This window comes from Neopelma chrysocephalum, unplaced genomic scaffold (assembly GCF_003984885.1).
Source record: "Neopelma chrysocephalum unplaced genomic scaffold, ASM398488v2 Primary Assembly neopelma1_23, whole genome shotgun sequence".
NCBI classification, from domain to species: domain Eukaryota; kingdom Metazoa; phylum Chordata; class Aves; order Passeriformes; family Pipridae; genus Neopelma; species Neopelma chrysocephalum.
The window spans coordinates 14,476,121-14,491,333 of NW_020897691.1; the positions used below are offsets into that span (position 1 = coordinate 14,476,121).

At 37.8% G+C, this 15,213-nt stretch overlaps 1 protein-coding gene across 6 annotated transcripts in view; it reads left to right on the forward strand.

Moving 5' to 3' along the window:
- Window positions 1-15,213, forward strand: part of STXBP5 (syntaxin binding protein 5) — a 107,259-nt gene that overhangs the window by 18,054 nt on the left and 73,992 nt on the right. For all 6 annotated transcript variants that reach the window (XM_027687672.1, XM_027687691.1, XM_027687711.1 and 3 more), the window contains exons 3-4: window positions 9,786-9,867; window positions 10,645-10,745. In XM_027687672.1, coding sequence (XP_027543473.1) covers window positions 9,786-9,867; window positions 10,645-10,745 — 183 coding nt within the window. The remainder of the gene's footprint in view (window positions 1-9,785; window positions 9,868-10,644; window positions 10,746-15,213) is intronic.

The following is a 15,213-nucleotide window of genomic DNA, read 5'->3' on the forward strand; positions in this document are numbered from 1 at the left end:
AGGGGCTTGAAGCAATACTTCGCTGTATATGGCACTTCCTTCAAGCCATCATATGAAAAGAATGGGGTTTCCCCCTTCCCTTGGAACTGAAACAGTTACGGGAAGTGAGTTGCAATATATGGATATCCATTATTTTGGATACTAATCTAGAGGAAAGACAGACATTTTGCCTGTGAAACCTGCTATCGTATGATTCAATCTTGTAGTATTATTACCTGTGTTATGTAACTTTGGAAATGCTTCCTGTGATTGCATGCACCATTTTATACAGAGTTTCTTGTTTTAGGATGTTGAGGTAATACTTTGGATGGGTTATGGGCCTAATCGGGGTTTCTCTCCTCTTATCAGCTTCGTATTTTAATAAAATTTACAGCAAAGTATTATCTGCAGGAAGGATGTATAGGAGAACTAACTTGAACTGTGTGCTTTTCTGTCGATGATCTGTTTTCCATCTTGTAGTATTAAACTGGGCTGTGTGTGCTTGGAAATCTTGTAACACTGTTTGAATTATTCCCTTACCAGTGCTAATAAAAGCATTTTACTTCTGACATCCACAGCTTGTACAAAACAGAAGCTCTGTGTTTATACTCTCATGGGAACTCTTTAGCGCTGTTGAGCGCTGCATTTCTTGGTGCCAAAGAAAGGACCCATCTGAAGTCCTCTAGTACAATGAGAAATAGCAAACTACAGTATCTAAGGTGGCACCTGCAACAACTTTTAAAAGAAGAGTTAAGATGGAATAGGTAGTGTTATTTTTAAAGCTAGGGTTTGCATCTTAATAATATTGAAGAACAGCATGTTTTAATGCTGGGGTTTTTTATTTAAACTGGCAATGTAGGTTTTGTTAATGACCACTCATCTTTTTGACATTTTTAAATAAAATTTAAGCTAAATAGTGCAAAACATTTACAATTGATGTTGAGCTAGTGCATTAGCTTTTAAAAATAAATTACCATCATGCATTTGAGGAGATGCGAATTAAGTTGTGAATTAAGCAACTTCTGGGGACAGTGTCAACCTTTTAGTAGTCCATGTCAAGTTGGATTTCTGGTAAACACAAGCCATAAAAATACCACTCCATGCAACACTGATATGCAGCTACTTTTGTGGTGTGAAGTGGAACTATATGTAATAGCACAAATTTCTGGACAAAATAGCTAGATAAAATTACAGGTATTTCAACAAAACAGTAATTTCTTTTAATGTTTTGGCATATATTTTTCCATGTTCTATGAAAAGCAAAAAAAAAAAATGACGCTCTAATGAGCGGGCATTGGGTTTGCATATTTAAAATAAGAGTTCCAGCTCCATGGTACCCATTGTTTATGTGAGGACATAGTTTCCTCTTTTGATTTTGGTGGAAGAGTGCCATCTACTGAGTTGTTGAATTGTACCTTAGTTTATTTGTGATGGTAATTTTGAGCAAACTTATAAAATTGTCACTACTACTTTGATAGTAGTGAACTAGTAAGTTTCTCAGTCCTCTGGTGATATGTAAAACTAAACATTATACTGTAGTGGAACCTGAGGAGTCTTGAAATAAAATGGAAAACAATTGTCTTAGAAAGAATGTGTTACAAAATACTTAGAGTACCAATTAAAGGATAGCTATTGATCACTTACGTATGCTTGGGGCTAATTTTAAAATTCTTTAGTGTCATTTTGAATGAAGAATATTTAAGATGTCTCTACTTTTGCCTTTGAGCAGACAAGGGAAACTTTCTCTTAAGACCCATTTATTGCATTTCATTTGTATTTTTGGCATTTGGACACTGCTAGCTGAAGTACTTAAAAAGCAATAGCAGCAATACTGCCTGTGAACGTCACTTTGGGTATTTGGAAGATTTTACAGCTTGTGACTTCTGTGTGTCTGGGGACAGATTGTCATATCAAGTTGGTATAGACAGAAGAGTTAAACTTGTACCTACCACCTTAATTTGAGGTCTGAGTTTCTCCTTTTTGTCTATACCATGGAAATGTTGGTACTTCTAATCTATGACCCTCTTAGTGCTTCGACAAGTGTCTTTGCTGGTAACTACTTCAAAAAGCTGTGTAAGCAAACACATGGTATACTTGCATCACTGTATTGGTAAAACTTCCAGTGATGAAAGAAACTTTCTTCAAAAGGATGTTTAGAAGAGTAAGTTATTTTAGCACCATCATTGATACAATGCAAAATGATGTGAGAAGCAGAAGGGTAGATTTAAGCCTCATACACAAGTTGAGTGATAAAGGAATGTGTCCAAAGCAAGGAGCTAATATCGGTACTGAGAGATAAGCCACAGCAAAGTCTGTAGGAGAAATTCTTACATATGATGAACTTTTTTTTAAATTTGAGTTGGTCTTTAAAACCTTTTCCTGTGCTCTAGTCACCTGCGTTTTCTGCTGTCTTTATCAAAACAAGTGAGTAAAAGGGGCTATAGGAAGAGTGATAAATTGAACAGCAAAGGTGAAGGATGGGGCAAAACCTGGCTTGAGATAGAAGATTTTAAAGGGATTAATAGTTAATTTGAGAAATAAGGCATTGACGCTAAAAGGAAAGATGATGTGAGAATAACAATTTCTGTAAAAGGAGAGAAATTTCACGGAATTCAGATTATGCTGAGTTGGAAGGGACCCACAAGGATCATCGAGTTCAACCCTTAGCCCTGCACTGGACCATCCCCAAGAGGCCCTTCACCATCTTCCTTGCCCTCCTTTGGATGCTCTCTAAGAGCTTAATATCTTTCTTATCTTGCAGTGACCAAAACTGCAGGCCTTGAGAGGAAGCTGTAGGAAGAGTGGCTGAGGTCACTTGGTGTGTTCAGCCTGGAGAAGGGGAGACTGAGGGACACTTCATTGCAGTCTACATCTTCCTTCTGAGGGGAAGAGGAGGAGCAGGCACTGATCTCTTCTCTGTGGTGACCAGTGACAGGACCCAAGGGAATGGCCTGAAGTTGTGTCAGGGGAGGTTTAGGTTGGATATTAGAAAGAGGTTCTTCACCCAGAGGGTAAGTTGGGCACTGGAACAGGCTCCCCAGGGAAGTGGTCACAAAACCGAGCCTGACAGAGTTCAAGAAGCATTATGGATGAAACTTTCAACTACTGAGTGACAACAGAAGATTGGGAGGGGGCACACACATGACAGCGTAGCTTACATTAGTTATGATGACGCCTGTGGTCTTATTCTATATAACTCCAAAATGTTGTAAAGGGTTGATGAGGTGCAAGTGAAATTGACTCAGGAGACTAGACTAGCTGCTATGCAGTTTGTAGGGAGGGCATTGGAGGATGGGCTTGTGTTTGAACAACGTCAGGATAGAATGACTAGGGATTACAGTTAGTGTCTTCTGTTATGAATATTCAGTAGTTGGTGACTTGAAAATAACTGAAGTGAATTTGCCTGTCAGACAAGAGTTAAGGGAAGTATTTTAGATCATACTGTGTGAATGAAGATTTCTGGCCCTGGCAAAGAATTGCTTTGCAGTCAATTGGTGTTGATGGACAATAATGGATTGGGCAAGGATTGGCAATGTTCTTTGAAGATGTTTAATTGTCCTTCTATTAGATAATATCTATGGTTATTTATGCTTTCATAAGTTAAATAAGTATATAAATTCACTTAGCATCTAGTTCTATTATCTATTACATTTGATAATGCTGCTTTTGGCAATGTCTGTACAAAGTATCTGGACTCTGGGAAAAAACATCATTCTTATTCCAAGTATACCTTGGAGTATTCTTGGCCAAGAAGCTATGGATGTAAGAGGAAAAGCCTGGCTAATTATTAATGTCGTGATATAGTAGGTGCTACCAAAAGGATGGATGAGGTAGGATATCAGTAATATTATGTTAAAATTTGACATGAGAATTAAACTGGATTAAATGGATGACAGATGAGCAGTACTTTAAAGCCTGCAACAGAATACAAAGATTTTACTTCTGAATTTTGATGGAGTTCTTAAAAAATGCATAATTATTTCCTGGATTTACTCTTGCATATGTAGTCTTTGGAAAAACTTTAGTGAATTAGCATTTCACCCATTTCACTGCATCTCATGTAGTCAGAAGAAACAGTATTTGTAGCAGTGTCCTACTCTTCTCTTGTGTTCTACTGTTCTCCTTCTCTTCCATCCCAACGAGAAAAAATACTGGATTAGTCACCTTCTTTGCACTATTAGTGCTGAAATACAACCTTTAGACTAAAATAGTAGAACCTGTATCAGAAAGCGAAGGGAGTAAAATCAAGGAAAGCCTGTAGCCCTTTTAGTTTCTTGTTGTTTGGTTTAAATTGATGTTTTTACCTCTTCATTTAGCAGCATGCTTTACCATCTGTGAATTGTGCATATAGAAACTTATCATTAAAACAAATTTTGTTTCTTGTTTAATTTTAAATCACAGGGTTTGGTTTTTTTCATCCTGTTTGCATTTCTACTTCTCAATTACATCTTGTTCCAGTGAACGATTGCCTCTCACTGGCAGCTCTTAGCAAAAATTCTACCAAATACAGCCTCTACAGAAAATTTGCTGACACTTTTTGTAGCTGTTTGGGAAATGCTGTATCTGTGCATTTTTATTTAAGCAACTTTGAAGTTTAAGAAGAGCTTTGACTCCTATTTGTTTTTGTTAGAAAATGGGAAGGAAGCAGAATAGACGCCCAGTAATACAGGAGGAAGTAGTTAGCAACCTCCTGAGCCATTTAGGCACTTATAAGTCTATGGGACTGGATGAGATTCATCCAAGGGTACTGAGGGAGTTGTTGGAAGAGCTTGCTAAGCCACTCTCCATCATTTATCATCAGTCCTGGCTAACCAGAGAGGTCGACTGGAGGTTGGCCAATGTGACACCCATCCACAGGATGGGCTGAAAGGAGGATCTGGGGAACTAAGGCCTGTTGGCCTGACCTTGGTGTCCAAGAAGTTTATGGAACAGATAATCTTGAGTGTGATCACATGGCACATACAGGCCAACCAAGGGATCAGGACCAGCCAGCATGGGTTTGGGAAAGGCAGGTTCTGCCTGATCAATCTGATCTCCTTTTGTGATCAGGTGACCCACCTAGTGGATGAAGGGAAGGCCGTGGATGTTGTTTGCCTTAAGTACTTAAGGACTTAAGTAAACCTTTGATACTGTTTCCCACTGCGTTCTCCTGGAAAAACTGACTGCTCATGGCTTGGACAGGTGCACTGTTTGCTGAGTTAAAAACTGGCTGGCTGGCCAGGCCCAGAGAGTGTTGTTGAATGGTGTCATATCCAGTTGGTGGCTGGTCACTAGTGGGGCTTAGTGTTGGGGCCAACTCTGTCTAATATCTTTATTAATGATCTGGATGAGGGAATTGGGTGTACCCTCAGTAAGTTTGAGGATGACACTAAGTTGGGTATAAGTGTTGATCTGCTGGAGGGCAGGAAGGCTCTGCAGAGGGATCTGAACAGGCTGGATCGATAGACTGAGGCCAGTGGTATGAAGTTCAACAAGGCCAGGGGCAAGGTCCTACACTTTGGCCGCAACAACCCCATGCAGTGCTACAGGCTTGGGGAAAAGTGGCTGGAAAGCCGCCCAGCAGAAAAGGACCTGGGGATGTGGTCCGATAGCCATCTGAACAGAAGCTAAGAAGGCCAATGGCATCCTGGCTTGTATCAAAAATAGTGTGGCCAGTAGGACTAGAGCAGTGTACTCAGAACTAGTGAGGTCACATCTTGAGTACTGTGTCCAGTTCTGGGCCCCTCACTACAAGAAAGACCTTGAGGGGCTGGAGTGCATCCAGAGAAGAGAACAGAGCACAAGTCCTGTGAAAAGCAGCTGAGGGAGCTGGGGTTGTTTAGGCTGGAGAAAAGGAGGCTCAGGGGAGACCTTATCACTCTCCACAACCACCTGAAAGGAGGTTGTAGCCAGGTGGGGGTCAGCCTCTTCTCCCAGGCAACTAGTGACAAGAAAAGAGGACATGGCCTCAAGCTGCACCAGGGAAGGTTCAGGTTGCATGTCAGGAGGAATTTCATAATGGAAAAGGTTATTAAACATGGGAATGGACTGCCCAGGGAAGTGATAGAGTTACCATTCCTGGAGATGTTCAAGAAATGACTGTATGTGGCACTTAGTGCCATGGTCTAGTTGGCAAGGTGGTGATCCGTCAAAGGTTGGACCTGATGAACTTAAAGGTTTTTTCAACCTAAATGATTCTGTGATAACTGCCTTATGCTAAGTATTGAATTGATACCTACTATTTTTTCAACTATCTCTGATGTCAGATGGGCCAACCACAGATGAAGAATCTCCCAATATCCACTAGATCTACTTAGAGTAACTAAAGAATTAAAAGAAGACTGCTCTTCTGTCATTTTCATAAATATTTTGGAATTAATTTTCTCTTTCAAATGTGATTTCTAAGGGCAGATGTGCACGAAGTTGCTCCCAAGTAGCTAAGCTCTAAATAAGAGTAATAACTTTAAAAAAAGAGTACTTTGCAGAGAAAACTTGCATATTGCTAATGCAAATGCTTGAAGTGTAAGCGTAAGTCTGAAGCTTGTTTTAAAAAAATATCTTTTGGAAATGTTACCTTTTCTCATAAATTAAATAAAATCAGTGTTATTATGTGATATTAAATTAAGATCCTACTGTGCTTTTCCTATATATGACCTGCACTTCTAGCAGTTATGAAAATGAACACTGATGTTAGGACATGAGTATGTTATCTTTTCCTTCTCTCAGGCAGAGCTGTTGTCTCTTGTTTTTTTTCAGAAAACGTGCAGTGAACACAATGAAATAGTAGTGTTTTCCAGGTTTAATTTCCAAGTGGCAATGGGGAACACAGAAGCAATATTCAAAAGTACATCTTCCTATTAATTTATCCAATTTCTTAATATTTGGAACAGGGGGTGAAGCAGAAATAGTAGAATGAACTGCTTGGACGTGAAAGAAAAAGGAATGGGTCTTTGATTAGAAAACTGCTCAGAGCAGAGTATTTCCTCCAGAGCTATCCTAGGGCTTTGGCAGAGAGTTTTTCCTGTCTACAGAATTAAAATGCTTTGCCCATCTTGTCATTATTCATTATAATTTTTGCCTGTTTTGGGAACCACTATATAGTAGACGATCACTTCTTAGCACAGTGAGCTCTCTTGCCTTCAGGACACATACACAAGTATAGAGGATTTGGGCAAACTGCATTCCCTGGCTTGCTGCCTGTTTTGTGTGTTTGAGAAGTGCTTCACAGGCACTGAAACAGGCGTGTATTATCCTTCTACAGTCAGTATTTAAGTGACATGCTTTTTCAACTCAGCATACCCCGCAAAACTGGAAGGCTTTACATTTCTTTAGAAAAGAAGATTAATGCTGGTTAGGAGGATGATATTAATTTGAGATGAGAGGAATAATTTTAGCTACTAGGTGAAAAAGTGAAGATGACATAATCCTTCAGCAAAGGAACTAAGTAAGAGTAGCTGCAAGGACTTTTTTTTTTTAATAACAGTAAGCACTATAGAAGAGGCCAAACTCTATTTTCAGATCTTCACTAATTTGTCAGAGAAATTTGCTCTGAATATTTAAACTTGTGTAATCTTATTCCCAGTGCTGCATATTTACGGATTTCTGGAAAAACGGTTCAGGTGTCCTGGAAAATGTAAAAGAATGTTTAAGGAAACATTGAAGCATTCTTAATCTTGAAATTTTTACTGACCAGCTGTAACAGTGCTTCCAGAAATATTTGCATCAGAAGTGCCTACAGAAAACATTTGAAGTATAGAATTTGAAGGGGGAAGTAACCTGAGGAATCTGTGAGCTTTCTGTTTTTTTCTGGGTTCTACTCCTCTGGTTTTGAGGTAAGGTAACTGTAGAGCCTCAATTCCAAATAAACTCTGGGTGGATGAATGAACAAGGTTTACGTTTAATTATGTTGAAAGCTGATGTTCAGGGGACAGGCTGGGAAAATCTTCTTTTATTAGAAAACTACTTGTGTCAGCGCAGATAAATAACAAGAATCAGAATTTCCCATTTGGAAATTGCTTTTCATCTATTTCTGCAAATAATTATTAATTCAAGTGAATACAGATGCATGAACAAGGCTGAAGCCAATCAGCTCTGAAACTTATGGTATTCCTTGTGGTTTTTTTCCAGTCTGGCAATCTGTGTAGTCAGTCCATAGTTAATGTAAAAGCAATGACTTCACATTAAAAGTATCCTGAGTTTATGTAGGAAGGTATCATTTATGGGGACAACACCCTCTCCGCTCTTTTTTTTTTTTTAAGCTGTAAACTGTGACTGGAATACAGATGACTACTTTGCAAATAACCATATTGCTAAGAATGTAAAATAAAAGCAAAAAAAAAAACAGGTGAGGCAAGCTGACTCTAAGTCCTTCCATGCCAGAACAAAATTAAGCTACTAATTCTGTTTGGGGAAGAAAGCTGGTATTAAGTTTGCTGGATTATTCAACATCTGTTTAGTGTGTATCTCATCACTTAGCGTGATGTTATGCAGACTCATTAGAATTCTAGAAGAATGACAACTTTAAAAGTTAAAATATCACAGTGCATTGAAGCAGACTTTTCCTCACTGTTGTTCTACTTACAATTTATTTCACCAGCTTAGAGGCTGAGCAGGAGATATGTTTGAGGTTTGATTTACATGCAGCCTAATACTCTTTTCAGCCTTTCAGCTGTCTCTAGCATGAATGCACATATCTTTTGTGAGTATTTGTATCCACATTGGTTTTGATCAGCAATTTCTCAGAAAATGGAAAACTTGCAGAATGGGTGTGAATTGTACTGTTTTATTAATTTCTATCATATACTGAGAGAAAAAAAAATTGTACATAATATTCCCTCTTTTTAATACAGCTTTGGGACGATTTCCTTTCTTCCAAAAGCTATGGTGCCTGTTTAAAAGAAGAGTTGTTCAACCCTGACAAATTATACTCCAGAAACCATGGGCAAACTATGATGATGAAATACTGACCACTTTGCATAATTCATCTGGACTTATGTTATTTCTGCTCTATCTCCTAGAGGTTAGAGAACTTATTTAATTTTGTATCAAAAGCAAGTGGATAACCACATTTGAAATACATAATCTTTGCAGCTAATAAATGAATCTTATGGAGAACTGAAAGAACCAGTGTTGCTGCTACTTCTATCAATACTCATTATGGAAGTATAGGACTGATCTAAGAGTGAGAGAGAAAATGAGCAAGCTTTTGTTGTCTCATAGCTGGTGTGAATCCAGAAGTCTTGATACAGAGATCCCGGAAACTTAATTTATACATAATTTTCCATTGACTCTTCTGTATTTTGACTGCTGATCTTTTCACCTCTGTCACAGCAGACTTTTTTTAACATGCCTTGCATTATTGAGCTCTTCTTTCTGTAAGTAATGTTTAAAAAATGGAGAGAAGGATCTTGAAAAGCACTTTAAAAATGTAATCATTTGTTTTATGATACTTATTTGGATTAACTTCATTTTATTCTAGTTCTGATATTTAACACTGTTAAAAGAACTTAATGTTATGTTCTCCATGATGAAGAATCCCTTAAATAGCTATAAGTTAAGCATATTTTTTTGTATGTCGAGGTGCGCCTTTTATTTTTTTTGTATTTCAAGGTGTGTCTTTTCATTTCTTTGTGTTACTTTGTGGCTTTTATGAATTACTGTTTTCATGACCACTCTGCTCTGTGTGGTTAAACATTTTGAGTGCCCTAGCTAGAAGCAGGATGTCAGCCTGTGTGAATGTGATATTAGTGAAAGTGAAAATGTTGCTTGTGGGGTGTGTTTGTTTCTGTTACATGCAACAAATTATTCCTTAATGGTACCAATTCCAGCTTTGGTCGGCCAGGAGTTGAATGCTACTGCCAACATGATAGTGGAGCTGCAGTAATCCAGCTTCAGTTCCTGATTAATGAGGTTAGTAAAATGATGTATGTGTAATTCAAAGAAGATACAGAATGTATTTTCTTTAATTTCTCATTAAGTAAACATAAAAGTTAGCTAATACAAATGACTTAGCATGAATGACAAACAGTAAAAACAGTTATAAATAAATTAACTTTTTTAGTTTTAGAAAATGCTTGACTAACTGCTGAAAGTATCTTTATCTCTAGAGTGCTCTTTTTTGTAATAAGCAAGAACTTCATAGGAATATCTTTTCATGTTGTTGAACATTGCAACTTATCTGTAGAAGTGGTAAAGTACTTTTTCAATAGTACTACCAGTTTCACTAGGTAGTTCATTTTATTTTGATAGAGTTACTGTTTTAGACATGAGCTGAATAGTGTTCCCTCAAGTTCAGGTGTGTGTTTATAGGGATGTAGCATCTGACATCTGGCAGCAGTGCTGTACTTGAGCTAGCTAGGGACAGATTTGAAGAGGGACATCACTAGCTTTGTCAGTACGTAGATATTAGCAGTTGAGTTCGTTGCTTGATTTCTTTACAGACATGGGCATGAGGGAATTGATGTGCACACACTGGAAAAAGCTTCTTCCCCATCACCTCTCAGTATAGCACTGAACCAAATATGAGCAAGCTAAACATGTGATCGCATCAGTTACCTCATTCCTACTATATCCTACTTATAATTTTTTTTCATCCTGGTGATAAATACGTGATATATTTCCCCTGTGATGATGTGCTGTTACTAGGGATATGAAAACAAGTTGACTAAAACTTTTTATTTTTCATAGGGAGCTCTTGTGAGTGCCTTGGCTGATGATACCTTACACCTGTGGAACTTGCGTCAGAAGAGACCTGCTATACTTCATTCACTCAAATTCAACCGAGAACGGTAGGGATTGGGTTATTATTGCCTTGCCCCTTAGTGTCACACTACGTGCTATTGTAAGATCAGATTTATTAATGCAGTCCAATTCATAACTTCTTAAATAATTGAAACTGGATTTGCGCTGGGCTTGAATTTCAGTCTGTTAGGGCCAATAGTACTTTTAAGTCGACACACTAGTCACCTCAACTGAGATGATTTTTCTATTACTTTGCATATTGCATTGTTGAACATCAGTTTTCACATCTTTAAAATGTGGAGGGATAGAATGTTTGAATGTATGTCTTCAAAGTAATTTTGGAACAAGAGGAAGTGTATGCACCAAGAAGACAACAGGAGTACTAGTTCAATTTTTTACCTGGAAGTTTTTCTCCCTTGATGACAAGTTGAAGTTCTGCAGTGTTAGAGCTCCTGTGTGTGTCAGAGAGGCTGAAAACAACTTACATTTCGACTAACACATTTGAGACTCAAGTAACAGCATTTTAAGCATTCTAGAGAGACTTTTAAGATTAAACTTCTAAAATTTTGCTGATTAAATGTCTGGAAAAAAAAAGTCCTCTTTTTAATTGCAAGTAGTACTTCCTTTTTAGGAAGTAGCCTTTATTTTCCAGTATGTATAAAGTCTCAACTGGAATGCTGTGTTTGTTTTTGAGGAGTATGCATTAGAGATGGACTGCTTGGGGAGCTCAAAGGATACTAGCAAGAACACAGAATAATCTGTGACTTGTATCTCTGTTGAATAGAGCAATAAGTAATAAGCTTTAAGTAATGGATAGCAATAGAAAGAGGTAAGTTAAATACTTATATAATACCTTCTAATGTAGTGTCGTACATAGTGCTAAACAAACTGTTGGTTGGGTTATGTAGTAACTTTGTAGTTTTAAAGAGCAGGTTATAAACAGTTTGTCAGAAATAACATAAATGCAGATTACTGGGTTTTTTTGGGGTAAAGGACTAAGTGATTCTAAGTCCTTTTTGAAGTTGTTTCTAAGATCACAGTGCATAAACTTCTTAATGGGGTCTTTAGGGATAGGACAGGGGGTAATAGCTTTAAACTGCAAGATTTAGATTAAGTATTAGAAAGAAATTGTTCACTGTGAGGATGGTGAGATGCTATAACAGATTGCTCAGAAAAGTGGTGGATGCCCTATCCCTTGAAGTGTTTAAGAACAGGTGGGATGGGCTTTGATATTCTGAAGGATGTCCCTGCCCAGAGCAAGTGAATTGGACTAACTGGTATTTAAAGGTCCCTTCAGACCCAAAGCATTGCGTGATTCTGAACTGTTATACAGAAAACAGAAAGCTTTGTTGACAGTGCAAAATTCTTTGCCCAAGGGAGCGACAACGTTCCTTTATGAAGCATAAAAGTCAAATGGAGAGAAATGCAATTTACAACCGCTAGTTTAATGTGGATTGTCCAAGTGTGGGAGATAGTGTATCCAAACTGAATTTTCTCCCTCTCCCTTCCTTTTTTTTTTTAAATGACTTTTCTCTTGTAGCACCTACTTAATTGTCAATATAAAATTATGATTTGCAGCCTGAAACATTGGCTTCTAACTAATGCTTTTAAACAGGTATCTGAGGAGGTGATTCTGATTGTGTGCAAATCTGTTGTAAACTGGCTTAGAGTTTTAGATGTATGGGTATCTTTGGTTAAGCAGAGTGAAAGTTTTTAACTGTCCTTTTTCTGTAAATGTGATGATGTCAATAGCAAAACCTGTCACAGGACTTGAACTGTGCCTTATCAGACACAGAACTCTTATCAGAAAGAGGAGTAGGGGTAGAAAGGATTCTAGGTCACTGATGTCACTTTAGTGGCTGTATTAGCTATTAATTTTGGGCAGAGGATTGTTTTTTTTCTGGGATAAGATTTACCTAAGATAGGTAATGAGAGCACCATAGTCACCATGAGTGGTGTCAGTATAGTTTGAGACAAGGGCTTATTCTTCTAGCAATTTTAATCTTGACATATCCATTACAATAACATATAAAAGTAGCCAGAACACTTAAGATCCCAGATCTGTACATTGGCATAGCCACTTAGGTCATGCTGGATGACTGTTAAGTGTTTTCAAATATTCTGTTTTCATTCAACTAGTTTATAGAATACAGCATTAAACAATAAACTCATTACCAGGAAATTATTTTGATTTGAACTTGAGAGAACTGCAAAAAATTCACTCTTGAATAATTCTAAAGAGATGCACTTAAACCACTAGGAGTTCTTAGTGATCAATTATACCTAATAGCTTCAGTATGTTCTATGAAATTGAATAAATGGGCTTTGCTTAGGTCAGTTATGATTATATTAACTACTAATTTTATTGAGAAGAGCATTCACGAATAAAACTGGGTCTTCTCTGTGAGAACACATCTTTAAGGGGAAGGAAGAACCTAAGATTCATAAATGCTCATTGGTTGAAAGGAACAACAAAAGTCAGAGGGTCCGCAAACAATCAGTTTTATTAGTAAATTACACAGTTAGCATGGAAATGGGTATATTAGTCCCTGACCAACTATATAAGCACATGGCTGTCAATTTTGGATATGGGGTAGGGTGAGAGGGAAGAGAGGAGTTAAAGAGGGAGAGATGAATTAAGAAAGAGGAAAAGAGAAAGAGAGGGGAAAAAGAGAGAATTAAAGAAAGAAAAAGAGGAGAAAAGATAGAAAGAGATCAGCAGTCATTCCAGCATCAATCCATCTGATGGCTTGTCAGTCCTGGTTTCAGCATCAATCCAGGTGATAAGTGTTGATCCAGCTGCTTCGATCTGGCTGTTGAGATGTCCAGGATCCTGGGGGCACTGCCCGGGCTTGGGGGAGTACCTTTTTATGAACAGGCTTCCCTAACCCAAAAATTGGTTTCGTGCTTTCTGTGTAAATTAGTTATCATGCATAGTCTGTTCTTTCAGGCTTTTCTGGAAATGGGTCAGAGGGCTTCAGGGGTCTTTGGTAGTCTTAATCTCACCCTACAGTCCATGTTCACTGCCTGCCACTCATTCCTGTGCTTGCACTGTCCTATGTTGTGGTTCTTTCTAAAGGAAAAGTGCTTCCGTACCTCCACCTGGCCCCCCTTCTCCAGCCAAATCTTATTCTTTCTCATGATGTGTTAATACCAATAGTCCTTGATTATTACCAACAATTCTTGTCTGTTAGTTACTAACAGTCCTTGGCTGGCTCCACAGCCATCTGGTTATCAGTGTTTGAGACATACACATTAGCCCCTTATCTTCTGGGAATTGAGAGCTCAAAAGGATCTCACTTTGGACTGCTATTTACAGGGTCATTAGAGAGTGGGCTTTAATATGCATTAACCTTTTATAATCAAGAGTTCAAAAGGGTCTCATTTTGGACCACTCCTTATAGGGTTGCGAGAGAGTGGGCTTTAGTCATAGTAATTTTCCATCCTGGCTGTTAATTGAGTCGGTAACTTTCTTTGAAGATTCAACAACAAAAATATTATTCTACTTGGGTTGTTAGTCACACAAGAAAAATAAATTTCCAAGACTATTTGTTGAAAACAGGTGCTCATTAAATACATGTTAGTTCCTGGGAACACCAGTGTTTCTGATAAGCTTAAGTGGGGCTTAGTCCAAGTGCACTTCATCAAGGCCGAGGCCTAATGAGCATTTCTCAGATCATAGTGTGGCCTGGGTGGGGGGAAGCAGGGAATGCAGCACCACAATCCATCCCATGACTACAGTCAACTTCTTTCGGCCTCTACATTCTCAATTCATGAGCACAAAAGTTGTTAGAAACCTAATTAATACAATTTTTGAAATATTGTATGTTGTGGGAATAATATCTGCTCATAAGGATAACTAACTTCTCGAACAGGAGTTATTTGAAGTAATAAATTCTACAACACAGGCTCATAACTATCTTCAGTAATGATACTTTGTCAGCTTGTGAAGGGAGATTAAATGTCTTGGAACTCTTACTATATGACTGAAGTAGTTATTCTAGTTGCATCAGTATTTGCTCTAGGAATCTGTAAATGCTAAGGTTTAAAATGATATGCCTGATTGGGATTACCTGGAAGTGTGTTGACATTGCAGAAAAGCAGTATTTGTGTCCTGTTTAAAAGGAGTTGAATTTCAACATGTCACAGGTGAATTTTTATTCTGATTTTATTTCTAAATCAGGATTTGTGTAAGGTTTAGATGTGAATTGAAAGATTGTAGCATAGAAAGTTAACTGTAGCAGTTAGCTACCCAGATGAAAGGATTTTCTTAGAATAGTCTTGAAAATTATTCTTGAACCATGTTTAAAGAAATTAATTAAAAAAGTAAATGATAAAGCTATGACTTATTAGTGAATGCTGTATTCTTCTGGCACAGCCTTTTACTAGCTCTGGCTAATTCCCTGCTTTAACCATATAGAAGAATTACTGCCCAATGTCTAACAACACTACTACTAGATTTCATATTTGCTTACCCTGTTAGTAATTGAGTTTGGCTACCTTGCTTTCAGGTCT